The 19,487-nt window shown below is 38.3% G+C and overlaps 1 protein-coding gene across 1 annotated transcript in view; it reads left to right on the forward strand.

The window, feature by feature from the left end:
* The first annotated feature begins 471 nt into the window (after positions 1-471).
* LOC126189052 (uncharacterized) overlaps positions 472-19,487 on the forward strand; it is a 37,857-nt gene continuing 18,841 nt past the window's right edge. The window contains exon 1 of the mRNA XM_049930911.1: positions 472-1,014. Coding sequence (XP_049786868.1) covers positions 508-1,014 — 507 coding nt within the window. The 5' untranslated portion in view covers positions 472-507. The remainder of the gene's footprint in view (positions 1,015-19,487) is intronic.

Consider the following 19,487-nt stretch of genomic DNA (forward strand, 5'->3'; position numbering starts at 1 on the left):
AATTCCTCCTACTCTGCTGATGAATTTCTTAGTGGAAACAACTGATGTGTGTGTTTTACTAATAATGTCAAATAATGCGAGTATTGGTACAACCTGATTTCTGTAAAATTCAATGCAGTAATGTGACCATTGTAAATAGGTGTTATAAATGATTTTTGTATTTAGTGTTTATGACATTTAAATGGGAATGTGTTTAATTTTTTTTATTCATTCCACATCAATAACGATCATTTCACTTGTGTAATCTGAATCTAGAATTTGAAACTTGTAGGACGGCATGGTTTTAGCAAACGGGTTTTCAAGAATCAAATGGTGTTTTCATCGATATACTATCTAATACAAAGGTGAGGTAGCCATTTTATGAACATTTCATGTATTTTAGAAAGGAAAAAAACTGGGTTCCATATCCATAGGGTTATTACGGACTGTGGGGTTATGTCAACTTCACTGTATCCCAAGTTGGTTGCCGTGTCTCCAGCGACGTTCAGATGTTGACAGTGCGCGGATATGGCCGGTAGTGTTTGGAGGAGTGGCTGGGTGCTTGATTTTTTGAAACGAATTTGTTTTTCTTCGAAACGTGGAGGTCAAGAACGTTTGCAGATGTCTTCAACTCGTGCATTTGTGCTAAATGGCGGTTCCTCGAAATCACTGAATATCATAACCTGCAAAAGGAATGACAGATTGTCACATTACTGTGTTCACCGACACCTAACCCCAGTGTACACTGTACATCACGCTGCATTTTTATCAGCAAAAGGTGAATGTCATTCTTTGCAGAGTTGTCAGGCCATAAATAAAACTAAGTGCGTAAACTTATTTACATGTTGTAGCAGGAACTTCTGTAGCGATACAAGTTCAGGCCCCGAGAAATTTCCTCATATTATGAATTTTCCGGAATTGGTGTGGCCAAGTCTTACGAAGAGTTTGAAAAATTGGATACTTGCAAATTTGATAATCAGGCCCTACTTTGATCAGGAATTCAATATTCAGGACTTCGTACTGGGGTCAAAGCAGGTAGGCATTTGATATGTAAATATGCAAAACATTTTTATGGAGTCATATTTCTTAGCCGGCGCTTACAGCTTTCTTGTGTGGAGTTGCGAAATCGCAGAGAGATTCGTATCGGTTGCTGAACTGTAAACTTAGTCACCAATTTTCGTGTGATCATAGGCTCATGAACGACTAGAGAATGGACAGTAAAATCACTGAACAGTTTTCACACGCTGAGCTTTGCATAAACTGCCCCCAGGATGTATTGAATATGTGCATACTGCCTTAGTTTCAAGCTTTAGGATAAGGGCTATACATGCAGTAGGGGATAATTGGGTTTTAAAATGAGGATATGCGTTGGCTGATTCATGTTGAAAATGTGTCAAAATAATATACAAAAACACACTGTGGCAATCTAATTTGTTGTTTGTCATTGGAAACACAGAAAATTAATGCAGCACTCAATGTGCTAACAGTCATTTGTTTATAAAAGGTATTTGCATTAATAGTGTTCGTAAACTTATGGACAGTTGTAAGTCTCTCTCTCTCTCTGTCTGTCTGTCTGTCTCTGTGTGTGTGTGTGTGTGTGTGTGTGTGTGTGTGTGTGTGTGTGTGTGTGTCTACTGGAGGGATCAACCTCAGGTTGCTCACTCATTTGCAATTAGTTTTAATGTTTTTGGCAGTTGCCTTAGCGTAGCCATAGTGTTTTAGATAGGGAGGGAGAAATATTATGTTGATTCTAAGTTCTGCTGACTGTTTTTATTGACAGTCAAGCCTGTCATTGTAGTCTTTAGTCTATATTACTAAACGGCTATCCCAGTTCATCATTCACGGGCCTAGTTGCAGGATGCGTACCTGACGGCTTCCAGGGACAACAAATACTTGATTTTCAATATTTCACATAATTATTGACTGATTTTATAAATTTAAAATGCTATCATCTACTCATTAAGAGAGAAAATCTGCTGTTTACATTTTAAAACAGCAAGAGAAATATGCCTAGTTAGGAACAGACAATATCCATGCATGCCACTGAATGAACATGCAAAATTATATCATTGTATGGCATATACCTTAAGGAATGTGACCTAACAACATGGAGATGTGTGATAACAAGATTTTACTTTAAACTGAGTGAATAATACCCAGACAATACTGATGTGTTTGGCAATGAGAGTACTTCAGGATAGCCAACAAAATCTAAACATAATGTCAGAAAAATTTCTTCTCACTTACATGACTGTCAAGTATTTAATACACTGACTAATTTGTAAAGTAATCAGAAGTTTCAGGTATTTTATACTTAAGAGTTCAGTTCTTTAAAGACTCAGAGGGGTTAACCAGTATTAAAGAATCAACAGTTTAATTTATTAGGCTGTGCATATTTTTAAACAAATCTAGTATAGATATCATACAACATAATATTATCTTAGAATGAACGCCACCTTGTAGTAGACACACACCTGCACGTGCACGCTCCTCCCCCCTTCTATCTCTCTCTCTCTCTCTCTCTCTCTCTCTCTCTCTCTCAAACCCCTATTTTCCCAGTGTGGTGTAATATTTTCAGATTTTTTATGTATTTGAAGGCATTAATAATAAGAACATACATACTCAAGGCCCGTTGTTCCCATTGGTATCGTAATATTTTGATAAAATATATTTGATTATATGATGATAGTCTTCATAGTTGATAGTGTCACTGATATTGTATTCTTTAACATGTAGGCCTACATTAGCTGTGCTGTAGTCCTTTGATGTGAAACAGGTGTTATACATTTTATTTTGGCTTTAAGGGATATTTGACAATAGGAGGATGATGATGATGATGATGATGATGATCTGGGTACCATGCAGGTAATTTTTTTTCTGCAAATGCCCTCCTCCTTTAAGTAATGTATTTTGTTTGTTAACTAGATTTGCCCTTTAGTGGCAGACAATTTTTAGTTTTTCTTGTGCAAAAATTTAACTGGGTAATCCATGTCATTCCTGTAACCCAGGACAGTGTTGGTCTAATGCACTATACAGCTTGCCTGTCACTAGGGGTGGAAGCAATGATTGCAGTTGGCTCAGTCATTTTAAGGTTTGTTAGTGGTACATGGTACCCAGGTGGAAGGCTCAGATATACCAGAAGCAGACTTTTCGATCACTAATACTGAGTGGAGAATCATGAGGTCCTCTTAATAGTAAGGCATGCAGAAAACCACTACAGACAGGTAGCTACTTGAGAAGCAGTGTGTGTGTGTGTGTGTGTGTGTGTGTGTGTGTGTGTGTGTGTGTGTGTGTGTGTGTGGGGGGGGGGGGGGGTATGCATACGTCAGTATTTTAGAGTAATAAAATTACATGTATACAGAGAGGAGTTTAACAGCATTGATTATTAAGGGGAAAACTTGACTTTGCACACCAGAAAAAGAAAATATTGTGGTATTAATCAGTGGATTATGGAGGATGTTGTACATAAATGTGCACTGATCATACTGCGGCTGAGATTTTAACTTATGGGCTTTAGAATGGGAACCTAATGTGGTTAGAACATCTTAGATCTCCTATTTACAAACAGATCTGAATGTTTGGATTAAATTAGTCCTAGAAGGGAGTTGTTGAGAATGAGGCTACTACAGCATGACTACAGATTCAAAAAGGAATGTCAAGGCAGCTGTATAAAATTCGTTTTCCAGCAAGTGAACCATAAACAGAATGCAGATTTTTTGAGCAGTCATCATAAAAGTCAGAGTTTAAAATAGAGGTGTGTAACAAGAAAATTGAAATTAATTGTACAGCATTATTTAGAGAAATTTGTGCTGAGCAAGGTTGCAAGGAGTTGGAAATATTGTGGTTCAGTAGCTGTGTTAGTAAGTTACTGTGACATCAGAGATACATCTACATTTATACTCCACAAGCCACCCAACGGTGTGTAGCGGAGGGCTCTTTACGTGCCACTGTCATTACCTCCCTCTTCTGTTCCAGTCGTGTATGGTTCGCAGGAAGAAAGACTGTCTGAAAGCCTCCGTGTGCGCTCGAATCTCTCTAATTTTACATTTGTAATCTCCTCGGGAGGTATAAGTAGGGGGAAGCAATATATTAGATACCTCATCCAGAAACACACCCTCTCGAAACCTGGTGAGCAAGCTGCACCGCGATGCAGAGCGCCTCTCTTGCAGAGTCTGCCACTTGAGTTTGCTAAACATCTCCGTAACGCTATCACGGTTACCAAATAACCCTGTGCCACCTCCTTTGTTGACGGACTACATTTTCTAAGGTCTCTCCCAATGAATCTCAATCTGGTACCCGCCTTACCAACAATTAATTTTATATGATCATTCCACTTCAAATCGTTCCACACGCATACTCCCAGATATTTTACAGAAGTAACTGCTACCAGTGTTTGTTCCACTATCATGTAATCATACAATAAAGGATCTTTCTTTCTCTGTATTCACAATACATTAAATTTGTCTATGTTAAGGGTCAGTTGCCACTCCCTGCACCAAGTGCCTATCTGCTGCAGATCTTCCTGCATTTCGCTACAATTTTCTAATGATGCAACTTCTCTGTATACTACAGCATCATCCGTGAAAAGCCGCATGGAACTTCTGACACTATCTACTAGGTCATTTATATATATTGTGAAAAGTAATGGTCCCATAACACTCCCCTGTGGCACGCCAGAGGTTACTTTGTCTGTAGACGTCTCTCCATTGATAACAACATGCTGTGTTCTGTTTGCTAAAAATTCTTCAATCCAGCCACACAGCTGGTCTGATATTCCGTAGGCTCGTACTTTGTTTATCAGACGACAGTGCGGAACTGTATCGAACGCCTTCCGGAAGTCAAGGGAAATAGCATCTACCTGGGAGCCTGTATCTAATATTTTCTGGGTCTCATGAACAAATAAAGCGAGTTGGGTCTCACACGATTGCTGTTTCCGGAATCCATGTTGATTCCTACAGAGTAGATTCTGGGTTTCCAAAAACGACATGATACTCGAGCAAAAAACATGTTCTAAAATTCTACAACAGATCGATGTCAGAGATATAGGTCTATAGTTTTGCGCATCTGCTCGACGACCCTTCTTGAATACTGGGACTACCTGTGCTCTTTTCCACAGGTATTGTTTGTTGACAAACAATAAGCTGAATAAATTCAAAATTAAAATGCTGAGAGCAGTGTGAGAAGTGTCCAGTAAACTTGAAAATAAAATATTTTGGACCAATCTGACAAAAAACTAAGTCTTGTTCTTTCCTAGAGTTACTAAATGATTAAAAGTAATCCATGTATTTTTTCAGTTTCAAATTTTCACCAAAATCAGGGGAAATGGTACTCAGCTTCCTCCTTTCAAACTTCACATGAAAATTGTAATGATACATACCAATGTGCCTGAAGAATAGAAAATGAACCAAAATTACTGAAAACAGATAGAATGTTTGTACAATTCTACATAGATCATGTGAAATAGCTTGCTGCCCTTCCTAGAGCAGTTAACTACTGTGAAGTGCATAGCAGATGATATGTGCTTTGCACCCTGACTGCTGAACAAGTCCTGATGATGAGGTCTGCAATGTGGACTGTAGTGTTACCATGGTATGAATGCATTAGGGTTTCTTCCTGTTCCATTCATGTGGAGAGCACAGAAAGAATGATAGTTTAAATGCCTCAATGCATGCTGTAATGAATTTAATCTTGTCCTCGCAATCCCCACAGATCAATATGTAGGGGGTTGTAGTACCTTCCTGGAGTCATATGAGGGTAATTCCGTAAGTCATAGCAATTGTTGTATGTAGGCTGTATATATATATAAAGATGATGAGACTTACCAAACAAAAGCGCTGGCAGGTCGATAGACACACAAACAAACACAAACATACACACAAAATTCTAGCTTTCGTAACCAACGGTTGCCTCGTCAGGAAAGAGGGAAGGAGAGGGAAAGACGAAAGGATTTGGGTTTTAAGGGAGAGGGTAAGGAGTCATTCCAATCCCGGGAGCGGAAAGACTTACCTTAGGGGGAAAAAAGGACAGTGTTTGTTTGTGTGTCTATCGACCTGCCAGCGCTTTTGTTTGGTAAGTCTCTCATCTTTCTTTTTAGATATATTTTTCCTATGTGGAATGTTTCCCTCTAATATATATATATATATATATATATATATATATATATATATATATATATATATATATATATATATATATATATATATATATATATGTTGTTGTTGTGTTGTGGTCTTCAGTCCTGAGACTGGTTTGATGCAGCTCTCCATGCTACTCTATCCTGTGCAAGCTTCTTCATCTCCCAGTATCTACTGCAACCTACATCCTTCTGAATCTGCTTAGTGTATTCATCTCTTGGTCTCCCTCTACGATTTTTACCCTCCACACTGCCCTCCAATGCTAAATTTGTGATCCCTTGATGCCTCAAAACATGTCCTACCAACCGATCCCTTCTTCTAGTCAAGTTGTGCCACAAACTTCTCTTCTCCCCAATCCTATTCAATACCTCCTCATTAGTTACGTGATCTACCCACCTTATCTTCAGCATTCTTCTGTAGCACCACATTTCGAAAGCTTCTATTCTCTTCTTGTCCAAACTAGTTATCGCCCATGTTTCACTTCCATACATGGCTACACTCCATACAAATACTTTCAGAAACGACTTCCTGACACTTAAATCTATACTCGATGTTAACAAATTCCTCTTCTTGAGAAACGCTTTCCTTGCCATTGCCAGTCTACATTTTATATCCTCTCTACTTCGACCATCATCGGTTATTTTACTCCCTAAATAGCAAAACTCCTTTACTACTTTAAGTGTCCCATTTCCTAATCTAATTCCCTCAGCATCACCCGACTTAATTTGACTACATTCCATTATCCTCGTTTTGCTTTTGTTGATGTTCATCTTATATCCTCCTTTCAACACACTGTCCATTCCGTTCAACTGCTCTTCCAAGTCCTTTGCTGTCTCTGACAGAATTACAATGTCATCGGCGAACCTCAAAGTTTTTACTTCTTCTCCATGAATTTTAATACCTACTCCGAATTTTTCTTTTGTTTCCTTTACTGCTTGCTCAATATACAGATTGAATAACATCGGGGAGAGGCTACAACCCTGTCTTACTCCTTTCCCAACCACTGCTTCCCTTTCATGCCCCTCGACTTTTATAACTGCCACCTGGTTTCTGTACAAACTGTAAATAGCCTTTCGCTCCCTGTATTTTACCCCTGCCACCTTCAGAATTTGAAAGAGAGTATTCCAGTTAACATTGTCAAAAGCTTTCTCTAAGTCTACAAATGCTAGAAACGTAGGTTTGCCTTTTCTTAATCTTTCTTCTAAGATAAGTCGTAAGGTCAGTATTGCCTCACGTGTTCCAACATTTCTACGGAATCCAAACTGATCTTCCCCGAGGTCGGCTTCTACCAGTTTTTCCATTCGTCTGTAAAGAATTCGCGTTAGTATTTTGCAGCTGTGACTTATTAAACTGATAGTTCGGTAATTTTCACATCTGTCAACACCTGCTTTCTTTGGGATTGGAATTATTATATTCTTCTTGAAGTCTGAGGGTATTTCGCCTGTCTCATACATCGTGCTCACTAGATGGTAGAGTTTTGTCATGACTGGCTCTCCCGAGGCCATCAGTAGTTCAAAAGGAATGTTGTCTACTCCCGGGGCCTTGTTTCGACTCAGGTCTTTCAGTGCTCTGTCAAACTCTTCACGCAGTATCTTATCTCCCATTTCGTCTTCATCTACATCCTCTTCCATTTCCATAATATTGTCCTCTAGTACATCGCCCTTGTATAAACCCTCTATATACTCCTTCCACCTTTCTGCCTTCCCTTCCTTGCTTAGAATTGGGTTGCCATCTGAGCTCTTGATATTCATACAAGTGGTTCTCTTCTCTCCAAAGGTCTCTTTAATTTTCCTGTAGGCAGTATCTATCTTACCCCTAGTGAGACAAGCCTCTACATCCTTACATTTGTCCTCTAGCCATCCCTGCTTAGCCATTTTGCACTTCCTGTCGATATCATTTTTGAGACGTCTGTATTCCTTTTTGCCTGCTTCATTTCCTGCATTTTTGTATTTTCTCCTTTCATCAATTAAATTCAATATTTCTTCTGTTACCCAAGGATTTCTATTAGCCCTCGTCTTTTTACCTACTTGATCCTCTGCTGCCTTCACTACTTCATCCCTCAGAGCTACCCATTCTTCTTCTACTGTATTTCTTTCCCCCATTCCTGTCAATTGTTCCCTTATGCTCTCCCTGAAACTCTCTACAACCTCTGGTTCTTTCAGTTTATCCAGGTCCCATCTCCTTAAGTTCCCACCTTTTTGCAGTTTCTTCAGTTTCAATCTGCAGTTCATAACCAATAGATTGTGGTCAGAATCCACATCTGCCCCAGGAAATGTCTTACAATTTAAAACCTGGTTCCTAAATCTCTGTCTTACCATTATATAATCTATCTGATACCTACTAGTATCTCCAGGATTCTTCCAGGTATACAACCTTCTTTTATGATTCTTGAACCAAGTGTTGGCTATGATTAAGTTATGCTCTGTGCAAAATTCTACAAGGCGGCTTCCTCTTTCATTCCTTCCCCCCAATCCATATTCACCTACTATGTTTCCTTCTCTCCCTTTTCCTACTGACGAATTCCAGTCACCCATGACTATTAAATTTTCGTCTCCTTTCACTACCTGAATAATTTCTTTTATCTCGTCATACATTTCATCTATTTCTTCATCATCTGCAGAGGTAGTTGGCATATAAACTTGTACTACTGTAGTAGGCATGGGTTTTGTGTCTATCTTGGCCACAATAATGCGTTCACTATGCTGTTCGTAGTAGCTAACCCGCACTCCTATTTTTTTATTCATTATTAAACCTACTCCTGCATTACCCCTATTTGATTTTGTATTTATAACCCTGTAATCACCTGACCAAAAGTCTTGTTCCTCCTGCCACCGAACTTCACTTATATATATATATATATATATATATATATATATATATATATATATATATGACTTACCAAATGAAAGTGCTGGCAGGTCGACAGACACACAAACGAACACAAACATACACACAAAATTCAAGCTTTCGCAACAAACTGTTGCCTCATCAGGAAAGAGGGAAGGAGAGGGAAAGACGAAAGGATGTGGGTTCCTTCGTGGAATGTTTCCTTCTATTATAACTATATATATATATATATATATATATATATATATATAATCTAAAAAGAAAGATGATGAGACTTACCAAACAAAAGCGCTGGCAGGTCGATAGACACACAAACAAACACAAACATACACACAAAATTCTAGCTTTCGCAACCAACGGTTGCCTCGTCAGGAAAGAGGGAAGGAGAGGGAAAGACAAAAGGATTTGGGTTTTAAGGGAGAGGGTAAGGAGTCATTCCAATCCCGGGAGCGGAAAGACTTACCTTAGGGGTAAAAAAGGACAGGTATACACTCGCACACATAGGATATGTGTGTGTGAGTGTATACCTGTCCTGCCAAATTTAATGCACGTTCTTAAAAATTCTCCATAAAAAGTTGTCCAATGATGGAGACTACGGAGAGCTCATCGCCATACTGTCCATCATTTCATAAAATTGACACCGTCTGTGACAGCAGTACTAATCGCTGACCAATCAGAAGCCATCCATGGGCTATATAAGGCCACCACAGCAGCAGTGAAGACGGTCAGTTGCTCCTGATGTTGACGATGGAGGCTATCATCGAAAGCTCAAGATTTTATCCCAAACTGATGCGGCAAGAAAACCTGGAATGTTTTACATATAGTGTACATCTTTTTAGATTGCCAGTTCAGTTTCTTCAGACTCTCCCATGGGTCCAACAGAACTATGACCTTTTGTGCTGCCCTTCTCTGTGTGTGTTTAATATTCCCTGTTAGTCCTGTTTGGTATGGGTCTCGCACACTTGAGCAGTATTCTAGGATGGGTTGGTGAAGAGTGATTTGCAAGCAATCTTCTTTGTAGCCTGATTGCATTTCTTCAGTATTCCACCAATAAACTGATGTCTGCCACCTGCTTTATCCATAGCTGAACTGATATGATCATTCCATCATATCACCGAAATTAAGCACGGTTGGGCTTGGCTAGCAGGTGGATGGGTCACCGTCTGGGTCTGCCAAGTGCTGTTGGCAAGCAGGCTGCACTCAGCCCTTGAGGCCAATTGAAGAGCAACTAGAGTAGTGATGCCAATCATGAAAACTGACAATGGTTGGGAGAGCGCTGTGTAGACAACATGCACTCCATATCTGCATTTGGTGACACCTAAGGGCTGAGGATGACATGACGGACAGTCGATTCTGTTAGGCCTTCAAGGCCTGTTCGAACGGTGTTTTGTTTATAACTGATTCCATCTGACTCATTGGTGTTTCAGCCATAGGATACTACTTTTCATTTTGTAAAGTGTAAGATTTTACATTTATGAATATTTAAAGCAAGTTGCCAATCTTTGCCCTACTTTGAAATCTTATCAAGATCTGTCTGTATATTTATGTTGCCCGCAAGGTCATTAATATACAAAGTGAATAGCAAGGGAGCCAACACACTTCACTTTAGGTCGTTGGAGCAATAAAGCATTCTATGTGATTGCAAAAAGGCAAAAATCATTCCAGTTTTCAAGATGGATTATCAAAGACATACAAGTAACTGCACTGATGAACTAAAACACTAAAACAATTTTCCACCCGAAGTTTAAATGCTCTATTGGTTGTGGTGTGGCACTTGATGTGGTAAGGGAAGTTTATAAGCAGACCAGAGAACAATGAGGAATTATTCTAGTGCTGATACAATCCCTAAATATTAAAATCCACTGACATGTGACTTTGAAAAGGGAATGTTGCTTGCCCCCCCCCCCCCCCCCCCTCCCACCACACGGAAATGAGCATCCCAAAAATAGAGGAGCTGGTTGGCTTTTTGCATGCTACTGCTGTGAGCATCTATGAATCATGGCTGAAGGCTGGTAAAACCATGAATAGGTGATAGTGTTGGGACATTCACTGCCATCACAGATTAAAGATATTGGAGGCTTGTTCATGCTGTGAAGCAGGGGTGTCCAACCCATGGTCTGCATGCAGCCTAAAACAAGTATCAGTGCAGCCCAAGAAGTGAGCACCTATAACACAATCGGTAAAAAATGAAAATACTGTTCATGTATAGCTATAATAAATTGAATATTTTCAATTTGAAACTCACAATGCTCTTCTTTCGTTGGTCCATTCCATTTGTGGCATTCTCACTTGTGCTACACTTATCTGTTCTTAGCCACTTGTTCTACATTTGTCTGTTATTTTACAGCTTCTTCAGTCACGACGACGAAACTAGAGCTTTAGAGATGTATAATGAAATGAATTTATGGAAAGAAAAAGAAATTTTGTGTTAGTTTTGGCAATTGTGATAAAGAACCTTTTTCACAATGATTATGATCACTACAAGTTGGTAGAAATTAGATACCTTCATGTGGATTGCATTTACTGCTGAGTTTACCACCTAACACTACTTAAAGGTCACGTTAATTCTATGATCTGTAATTAAGTACACATAAAATTATTAATGAGATCTCATATATAAAATATCAAATTAATTCCATTGTGCTTTTTTAGAGTAAAGAATCATACGTTAATGAATTCTAAATTACTTAAATGTATGCCTCTGACCATCCTTTTTTTTCCCCACTTTTTTCAGTGGTTGTTGTTCATATTAAGTATATTATGTGTGGTCCAGAAATACTCATCTTGTTGCACATCCTGACTGTAAAACATGTTAGGCAATGATCTGTGGCAGATATGACAACAGAGTACATGCCGGTGCAGGCACAAGTGTTCTGGAGCACACTGTTCAGTGTTGTTGAGCATGGGGCTCTGCAGCAGATGACCCCTGAGTGTTCCCATGTTGACACACTTTGCCAGTTAAGACCATGTTGACACACTTTGCTAGTTAAGACTGTAGTGGGCATGGGATCATTGAAATAGAACAGTGGACCAGTGGAAATGTGTCACCTGGTTGGGTGAATCATTTTTTTATTTTTTATTATTTTTTTTTACTGCAATTGATGGCTTCACTCGCTCACACCATCATCCAGGCAAACACTTACTTGAAACAAGCACCATGCCATGCATGCTGGCTGATAGGGCTTCTTGTAATAATCAAAGGCATTAAGACAGCTGTTGCTGTATGTAAACATTATTGTGGACCACTTGCGTCCCTTCATATTTGATGTCTTCCCTGACAGCGAGCACATTTTCCAGCAGGATACCTGTCCTTGTCAGAAGGCTAGAATTGTCTAAAGTGGTTTGAGTAGCATGGTAGTGAACTCGCAATCATGTTGTGGCCACCAAATTCACCTGATCTGAAAGTTGTGTAAGAGTCCTGGGACTCTTTAATTGGGTGCCAGTTCCTTGTCCACAAATAACCAGCCTGTAATGTATCGGAACTGCATGACCTGTGCTGACACATCTGGTAACGCATTCTTTTGGAAACCTTACAAGGACTTACCCAATCCAAGCCACACAAAATTGCTGCTGTATTGGAATTTCCAAAGGTGGACCGATGCACTGTTATGTGGGTAGTCATAATGTTTAGACTTATTAGGTTATGAGTTTATGCTGCTGACGTCAATCTCTTGTGGAATAATGACACATGCTTTAAGCTCCTGTATTATGTATGACTTTCATGGGAACCAAAAATCTCCTGTATGGATGAATATAAATTCTGCAAATGATGCTCTTGCAAAACTCGGCGTAGTCTCTTTTTTTCCATTTGAGCCAAAGGGCAGTAGATAAGAGTCTGATGGGATGTACTTTTTGTTGCAGTTGGTCCATAGTGAGGAAATCATACAGGATGTAGAACATGTCATATAAACAAAAATACACAATAAATATTCACAAATGTGGTAATGTACTTTCCATAGATCTGATCACTAGTGAATGGATTGTCATGGATGTGGAATGAGATAAAAAAAATTTAATTTTTTTTAATTTGAAAGGTAATAATAAATACTAAATAGAAAAATCATTTTACAACACTTATTTACAATGATAACATTGAAGTACAAAATTTGTACAGTATTCAGATTGTTCTAATAACCAGATTATTTGATTTTATTAGAGTCTCTCTCTCTCTCTCTCTCTCTCTCTCTCTCTCTCTCTCTCTCTCTCTCTACACACACAGATCGTGGTCTCGCAGTAGTGTTCTCGCTTCCCAAGCACAGGGTCCCGCAAGGCAACGGCAAACCACCTCCATCAGGACCTTGCCTAGTACGGCGGTGCGGGTCTCCCGCATCATTCCCCTGCACTCTGTCAAGAAGTATGGAACTTCATTTACATATATATTCTACTAAGAAATTCAGCCATGGATTAAGCAATAAATCCTTTAGGCTCCTCTTAAAAAGTCCATCGGCAGTTAAACGCTTTATACTGTGGCATATTATTGAAAATTTGCATTCCTGAACAATGGACACTATTTTGGATTAAGTGACTTTAAATCTTTGTAAGACAATTCTTATTTTTAGTATTGATAACATGAACTGAGCTGTTGGTTTAAAAGAGAGATATTTTAATTACAACTTTCATAAGCAATAAATATATTGAGAAGCAGTAGTTAATATCCCCAGTGCTCTTTAACAGGCCTCTGCGGGATAGAACTCACACCATAAATAATTCTTGTTACGTGTTTTTAGACCTGGAAAACTTTTTACTTTGATGAGTTAAAAAATAATCCCATATGACATTATGGAATGAAAGTAAGCATAGTATGCCAGTTCTTTTCATTTTTATATCCCCTATGTCTGAGAGCATTTGCATTGCAGATAGCGATCTGTTTAGGTGCTTCAGCAGTGCTGCAGCATGCTGCTCCAAGTTGAATTTGCTGTCTAGCTGTAATCCCAAGAATTTAACACAGCCTATTTCTTTTGTCTGTTTCTCATTGTATTTTAGTCATGTCCTGGTCAGAAACATCTTAAAAGTTCTGAACTGCATGTAGTGTGTTTTTCAAAAGTTTAGTGACAGACTTAGCAAGGAAACATTTAATAATGTCCATGAAAATTTCATTAACTGATCTCTCTAAGACTGGACTTGATTTGCTGTTTATTGCAATGTTTTTATCATAATGAAACAAACTTGACATTTGGTAATATTACTGATGAAAGGTCATTGATATACAGAAGAAAAAGTAAGGACCCTAAGGTGGAACCTTGTGGGACACTGCATGTAATTGGATGATGCCCAATAGCTTAATACATGTCTTTCCTAATGACACACTTTGTTTCTGTCAGATATACAGGATTTGAGCCATTTTGCAACATTTCCACCATAATATCCTAATTTACTTAAAAGAATATTGTGATTTACATAGTCAAGTGCCTCTGACAGATCGCAAAATACACCAGTAGCCTGTAATTTACTGTCTAATGAATTAAGCTGCTGCTGTGTTCTTTGGCTTATGGAAGGCAATAGATACACTTGAGCAGTCATTTAGTTTACAAAATACGCACTTATGTGGTGTACTGAAGACATCCCACAAATGGAGCACAGTATATTGCCCTTAATGGGAAGATATTGAGGTAATACCCCAACAGTCATGTAAAATTGTGAATTGTTCATGATTAATGTAAATGTAATGGAGAATAATGTGGACTCCATGAGGCTGTTCATGGTCAGTAGTGTTTGATATATTAACAAAGTGAGAAAATTATAGTGCATTTAGAAATACTTCGAGGATGCACTTGGTGCGGGGACTGATGGTTGACCCCCAGCACAAACACATGTAGTGGGCTAAAGTGCACTTGCAGTGTCAGTGGCTCGTCTCTCATACTGATGTTGACAATTGATGACATTGGCTGTAGCCAGTCAGGTGATAATATACGGTGGCCCATGAGAATCGCTGAATCTGATTTCTTTTGGCAGTTGATATGAACTGATTATTATTATTCTTATTCTTCTTCTTATTATTATTATATCGGGAGAGTGCCAGAATAACTTTTACTGGTCTGGTTATTATGAATTTTCAGATTGATTACTGATTTACTTATAGATGAATGGAGCGGGTAGGGGGCACTAGATGTGCTTACAGACTGATCTGTAGGGTAGCCCAAGGCCAAGACTACGTGGAAAAGTGACAATCTGCTTGTGAGCTGGTGAAGCCAGTGAATCTCAATATGTAAAAATGTTTGCTGTAATAGATTTGTGTGTAGTGTAGCCTGAAATATACCTTTGTCATTGCAATAATCTGCTTCTATGTCTTACTTCAGATTTTGCTGAAAATGGTGACAATGTGATTAAATTTTACTACAAAACACCAGCTAAATTTATTTTAGAGTCATAGAAAATTATGAACAGGCATTCTGATTCACTGCTGTCTACTGACTCAAGAGTTGTCATATTCAGTTCTCATTATTGATCATGGTGGTAGTTATCAACATCAGCACACAACATAACAGCTGCTAAAACTGAGTGCACTTTTAGCCAAGTATTGCATTGCACATAAATAGGCAAAATGACTAATTACTGTTTGATTACATGAATGAATGAGAATCACATTGAAAATAACAACTGTTTAATGTTCAGGAAGATGTGCTTAGCACAGTTTATAGTATAATGGCCACATAAAACTTGTGGGAAAGCTATATGGAAGTTGAGAGATTCATTTGAAGAGTCAGAGGGAAGTAAATTCAGCCACAAAGTAGGTAGCTTAGAAAATCCATGTTAAAGTTATCCTGGAGTATTGCTCTACAGTTTAGGACCATTTCAGATAGGGTTAATAGAGGATAGAGAAGATACAGAGCAGAACACAATATTTAATCAGAGACTCATTTAGTAATAAATCTCAGATTTGTTCAGTAAGCATATCATATTCATTTAGTAAGCTCAGTAGTGTCATGGAGATGCTCATTCAATCTCTGTAGCAGACACATTGTGCATCATGAAGAAGTTTACTGTTAAAATTCCTTGACTTTACATTCGAAGAAATGCCAAGTAACATATTACTGATTCTTCCTTCCACACACCTAACAAACTAAAATGTGTTACAATTAGAGAAATTTGAGCTCATACAGAAGCTTCTTATCAGTCATTTTTCTTATACACCTTATACTAATGGATGGGGATATGGGCACTGTCACCCGTTGTAAGCACACTTGTAAATGAAACTTCCTGGCAGATTAAAACTGTGTGCCAGACCGAGATTGGAACTTGGAACCTTTGCCTTTCGCAAGCAGTTGCTCTACCAACTGAGCTACCCAAGCATGGATGGACAGGTCATGAGTCCACTTGGGTAGCTCAGTTGGTAGAGCACTTGCCTGCAAAAGGCAAGGGTCCTGTGTTCGAGTGTGTCTGGCACAAGGTTTTAAGCTGCCAGAAAGTTTCATATCAGTGCACAATCTGCTGGAGAATAAAAATTTCATTCTACTCTTGTACCTCTTTACTTCTCTCTCCCACTTAACATTTGATGGACTCTAGTGTGTTAAAAGTTCTCTTCATATCAATACATATACAAACATGTTCATATAGGCACTTGAAAATCTTGTTCATAGACGCAGGCCAATCAGTTGCAGCCAAACTGGTTTCATGCTTTATATGTGGTTAAGTTCATTAGTTTCTTCATCAGCAAGTATTGATAATTATGCTGCACAAAGTATGGACCATTGAAAGATGAACATCAGTATGTCTTTGCCCATCCTTCATGCCACCAGATAAAACAAACAGACATTGGGTGCAGCATGTTCATGTTGGACTGATGAGTACACAGTGAACCCACTTGTTGATAATTTTCTGTACAGAAGTTATTTGTCAGAGAACTAATATGCCAAAAATGGTGATGATCACTTGATTGCCTACAAGAACAGCAAAGAATTCATCTGTCGACATTCTGGAAGTATCCAGTGTGTTGAAAATTTACTCCTGTGTGTGGTTGGGACATAATGATCCATGAGTATTTATCTGCAGTAACTGTCAACAATCTAAAATACATTGTTTCTTCTTTGTCAGAATCTAGTGACCTGGCATCCATGTGACAATGGCTTGTTCAGACTGAGCATCTTGAACAAATGATGTGTATCAAAGATGAGTTTGGAACAAAATTCTGCACAGATTATTGATTTCTCATCCATAAATATTTCAGATGTAGCATAGACTGCTCAGTCATTACACTCTTTCTAGTGGATGGTTTCTCCACTGCTGGCAAACCCTCTGACCGAATTATGCAGATTCTTTTGCAATAGTGCTCTTCCAGTACGTGCTGCACTTAATTATTAGTCTCATGTTGGTATATTTCAGTATTTCCACCACAAAATCCAGAAGTTCATCTTTCTGCTTGAAAGTTGCCTTTCATTTTGCTTACATTCTTCTGCACTTCACATTCGCTACACATTTTCTCCACCTTCCGTCTTGTCAGGTCATGAAATTCTGATATCAGTAAATTAACAAGCAGTGATTACAAATAATTTTAGGGTAATTGTTGTAGATTTGGATGATAATTTACCAAGGAATAACATGAATACAAAAATGAACTATATATTCTTTTGACACAAACCTCATCAGAGATCATTTTCTAATCAAAGAATTTTGGTAATTTTGTTACAGACATTATTGATGTCGATTGTGCAAAGAAAGCTACAGTTCTCTTGTTCCTCTTCTGCCAAGCACAGCTACAATAGCAACTGAAACTGAGTCTATGGATATTTACCATCATACTGTGTCACTTGTGTGGTGTCAGCTTGCATATTAAAAAGTTAATGCTTGTGGTAAAAGACAGATTTTTACTTTCCCCCCTTTCAGTGGTATTTTATCACCACATGATTGGGTGGAGTGGTACATTAAGGCAGTGAATTCTTACTTGAGACAAAAATCTGTATTTGTCCATTCATGTACAGTTTTCTACTTTTCCTAAAGTAATTTTTATTTGGATATGAGGTGTAGTGGAGAGCAGACGTTATTCCTAGTTAGGAGGAACAGGGTTCAAATCTTCATCTGGCCAGCCATGGTTTCCCTGAATTGTTTTAAGGCAAATGTTGGGAAAGTTTCTTCGAAAAGAATGTGATGGAAATTTGTTTTTTATTCTTGTTTGCCCTCAAGTTATACTTCATGTGTAGTGGCCTTGTTGACAGGAAGTTATACCACATCTTTTCTTTTTCCTTCTTTGTTGGAATGAGAAGTGATGTGAGGGTTTAAATGACCATTTAAGCTTCCTTGTCCCTTGTTGCTATCCAGGGAGAAATGCCATAGATGTTTTGAGCATTACACTTTTGAGTGAACAGTGGTCAATGGCTGGATTGCTGGCTTAATTGGAGTAGAAGATTATTTTATGCTATTGGTAATTACCATGTAAAAGCAGTTCATGTGACATGTTTCAAGATGATGATTCAGTGCCACTCTTGTGACTTGTATGTCAAGAAGACAGGATTTATTTAAAGCAAAAAGACTTTACAATCACTTCTTTTTCGAGCAGAATATTTGTTATCTGTGAGAGTCAAAAGTGCAAATTTGCAGATTTTTTGTGATAGGTAACTTGGGTTTGATGCAGCCTGCTGACAGATTAGCCTATTACTGTCACAGTAATGTTCATGTGAAAAGGGTTCATTAAATAAACTAGAACTGGTAATTGCAAAAAAAATTATTATTCGTGAACCTTACAATGAATATTCTGTTGAATCATCTCATCTGTGTGTGCATCTCATACTGGTGTTAAATCTGGAACCTTTACACCTGGAAACTTATTCTGCCAAGAACACAGGACCTGCTCTTGACAGTGAACAAGTGTCATTTCTCCTACCAAATCAGCTACCTTGTTTCTCTGGTTTCCCACCTGACGCCAATGGGATGGTTTGTACATGTCCAGAAGTAACATTTTGGCTCCCATTCTTCAAAAAGTCTGCAACACTTTATAAGAACATGGAAAATAAGCAATTTACTAATCAAAATGATACATCTGTTGTAGTGCCCCCCCCCCCCCCCCCACACACACACACACACAACAGCAGCAGAGGCATGGAGTCACTGAGAGGGATCAATGTAAGGGACTGATCATAATCTTTAAGGAAGAAAAGTAAGGTCAAAAATCAAATTCCCAAAATATTAAAAAATAACAAAAAATTCACAAGAACCTGGAAAAATTACATCCAAGAAATTATAAATAACTAAGAGGAACTAATGTGTGCAGCAGAACAATTGATCCCAGTAAAAATAATAAGAAAACACGCTTAGTGGACAAATGGAGTGTGACAGAGCAGTACAAGAAAGACTGGAAACTTAGAGGAATGGTACTCTCATAAAAACAAAAATAATTTGATAAGTACAGGAACATCACAAAGGAAGTAGTAAGAGAAGACACGAGTAAGAAAAAGTAGATTTGATTTATCAGAACTTTTCACAATGGAAACTTTATCTATTGTTTTAAGATGAAATTAAGTAAAGTTCAGTGACAAGATTTATGTTTTAGGAATGAAGAGTATACTGGTAACTTTAAGGACAACCAAAATATGCAAG

Source organism: Schistocerca cancellata, chromosome 5 (genome assembly GCF_023864275.1).
Source record: "Schistocerca cancellata isolate TAMUIC-IGC-003103 chromosome 5, iqSchCanc2.1, whole genome shotgun sequence".
NCBI lineage: Eukaryota > Metazoa > Arthropoda > Insecta > Orthoptera > Acrididae > Schistocerca > Schistocerca cancellata.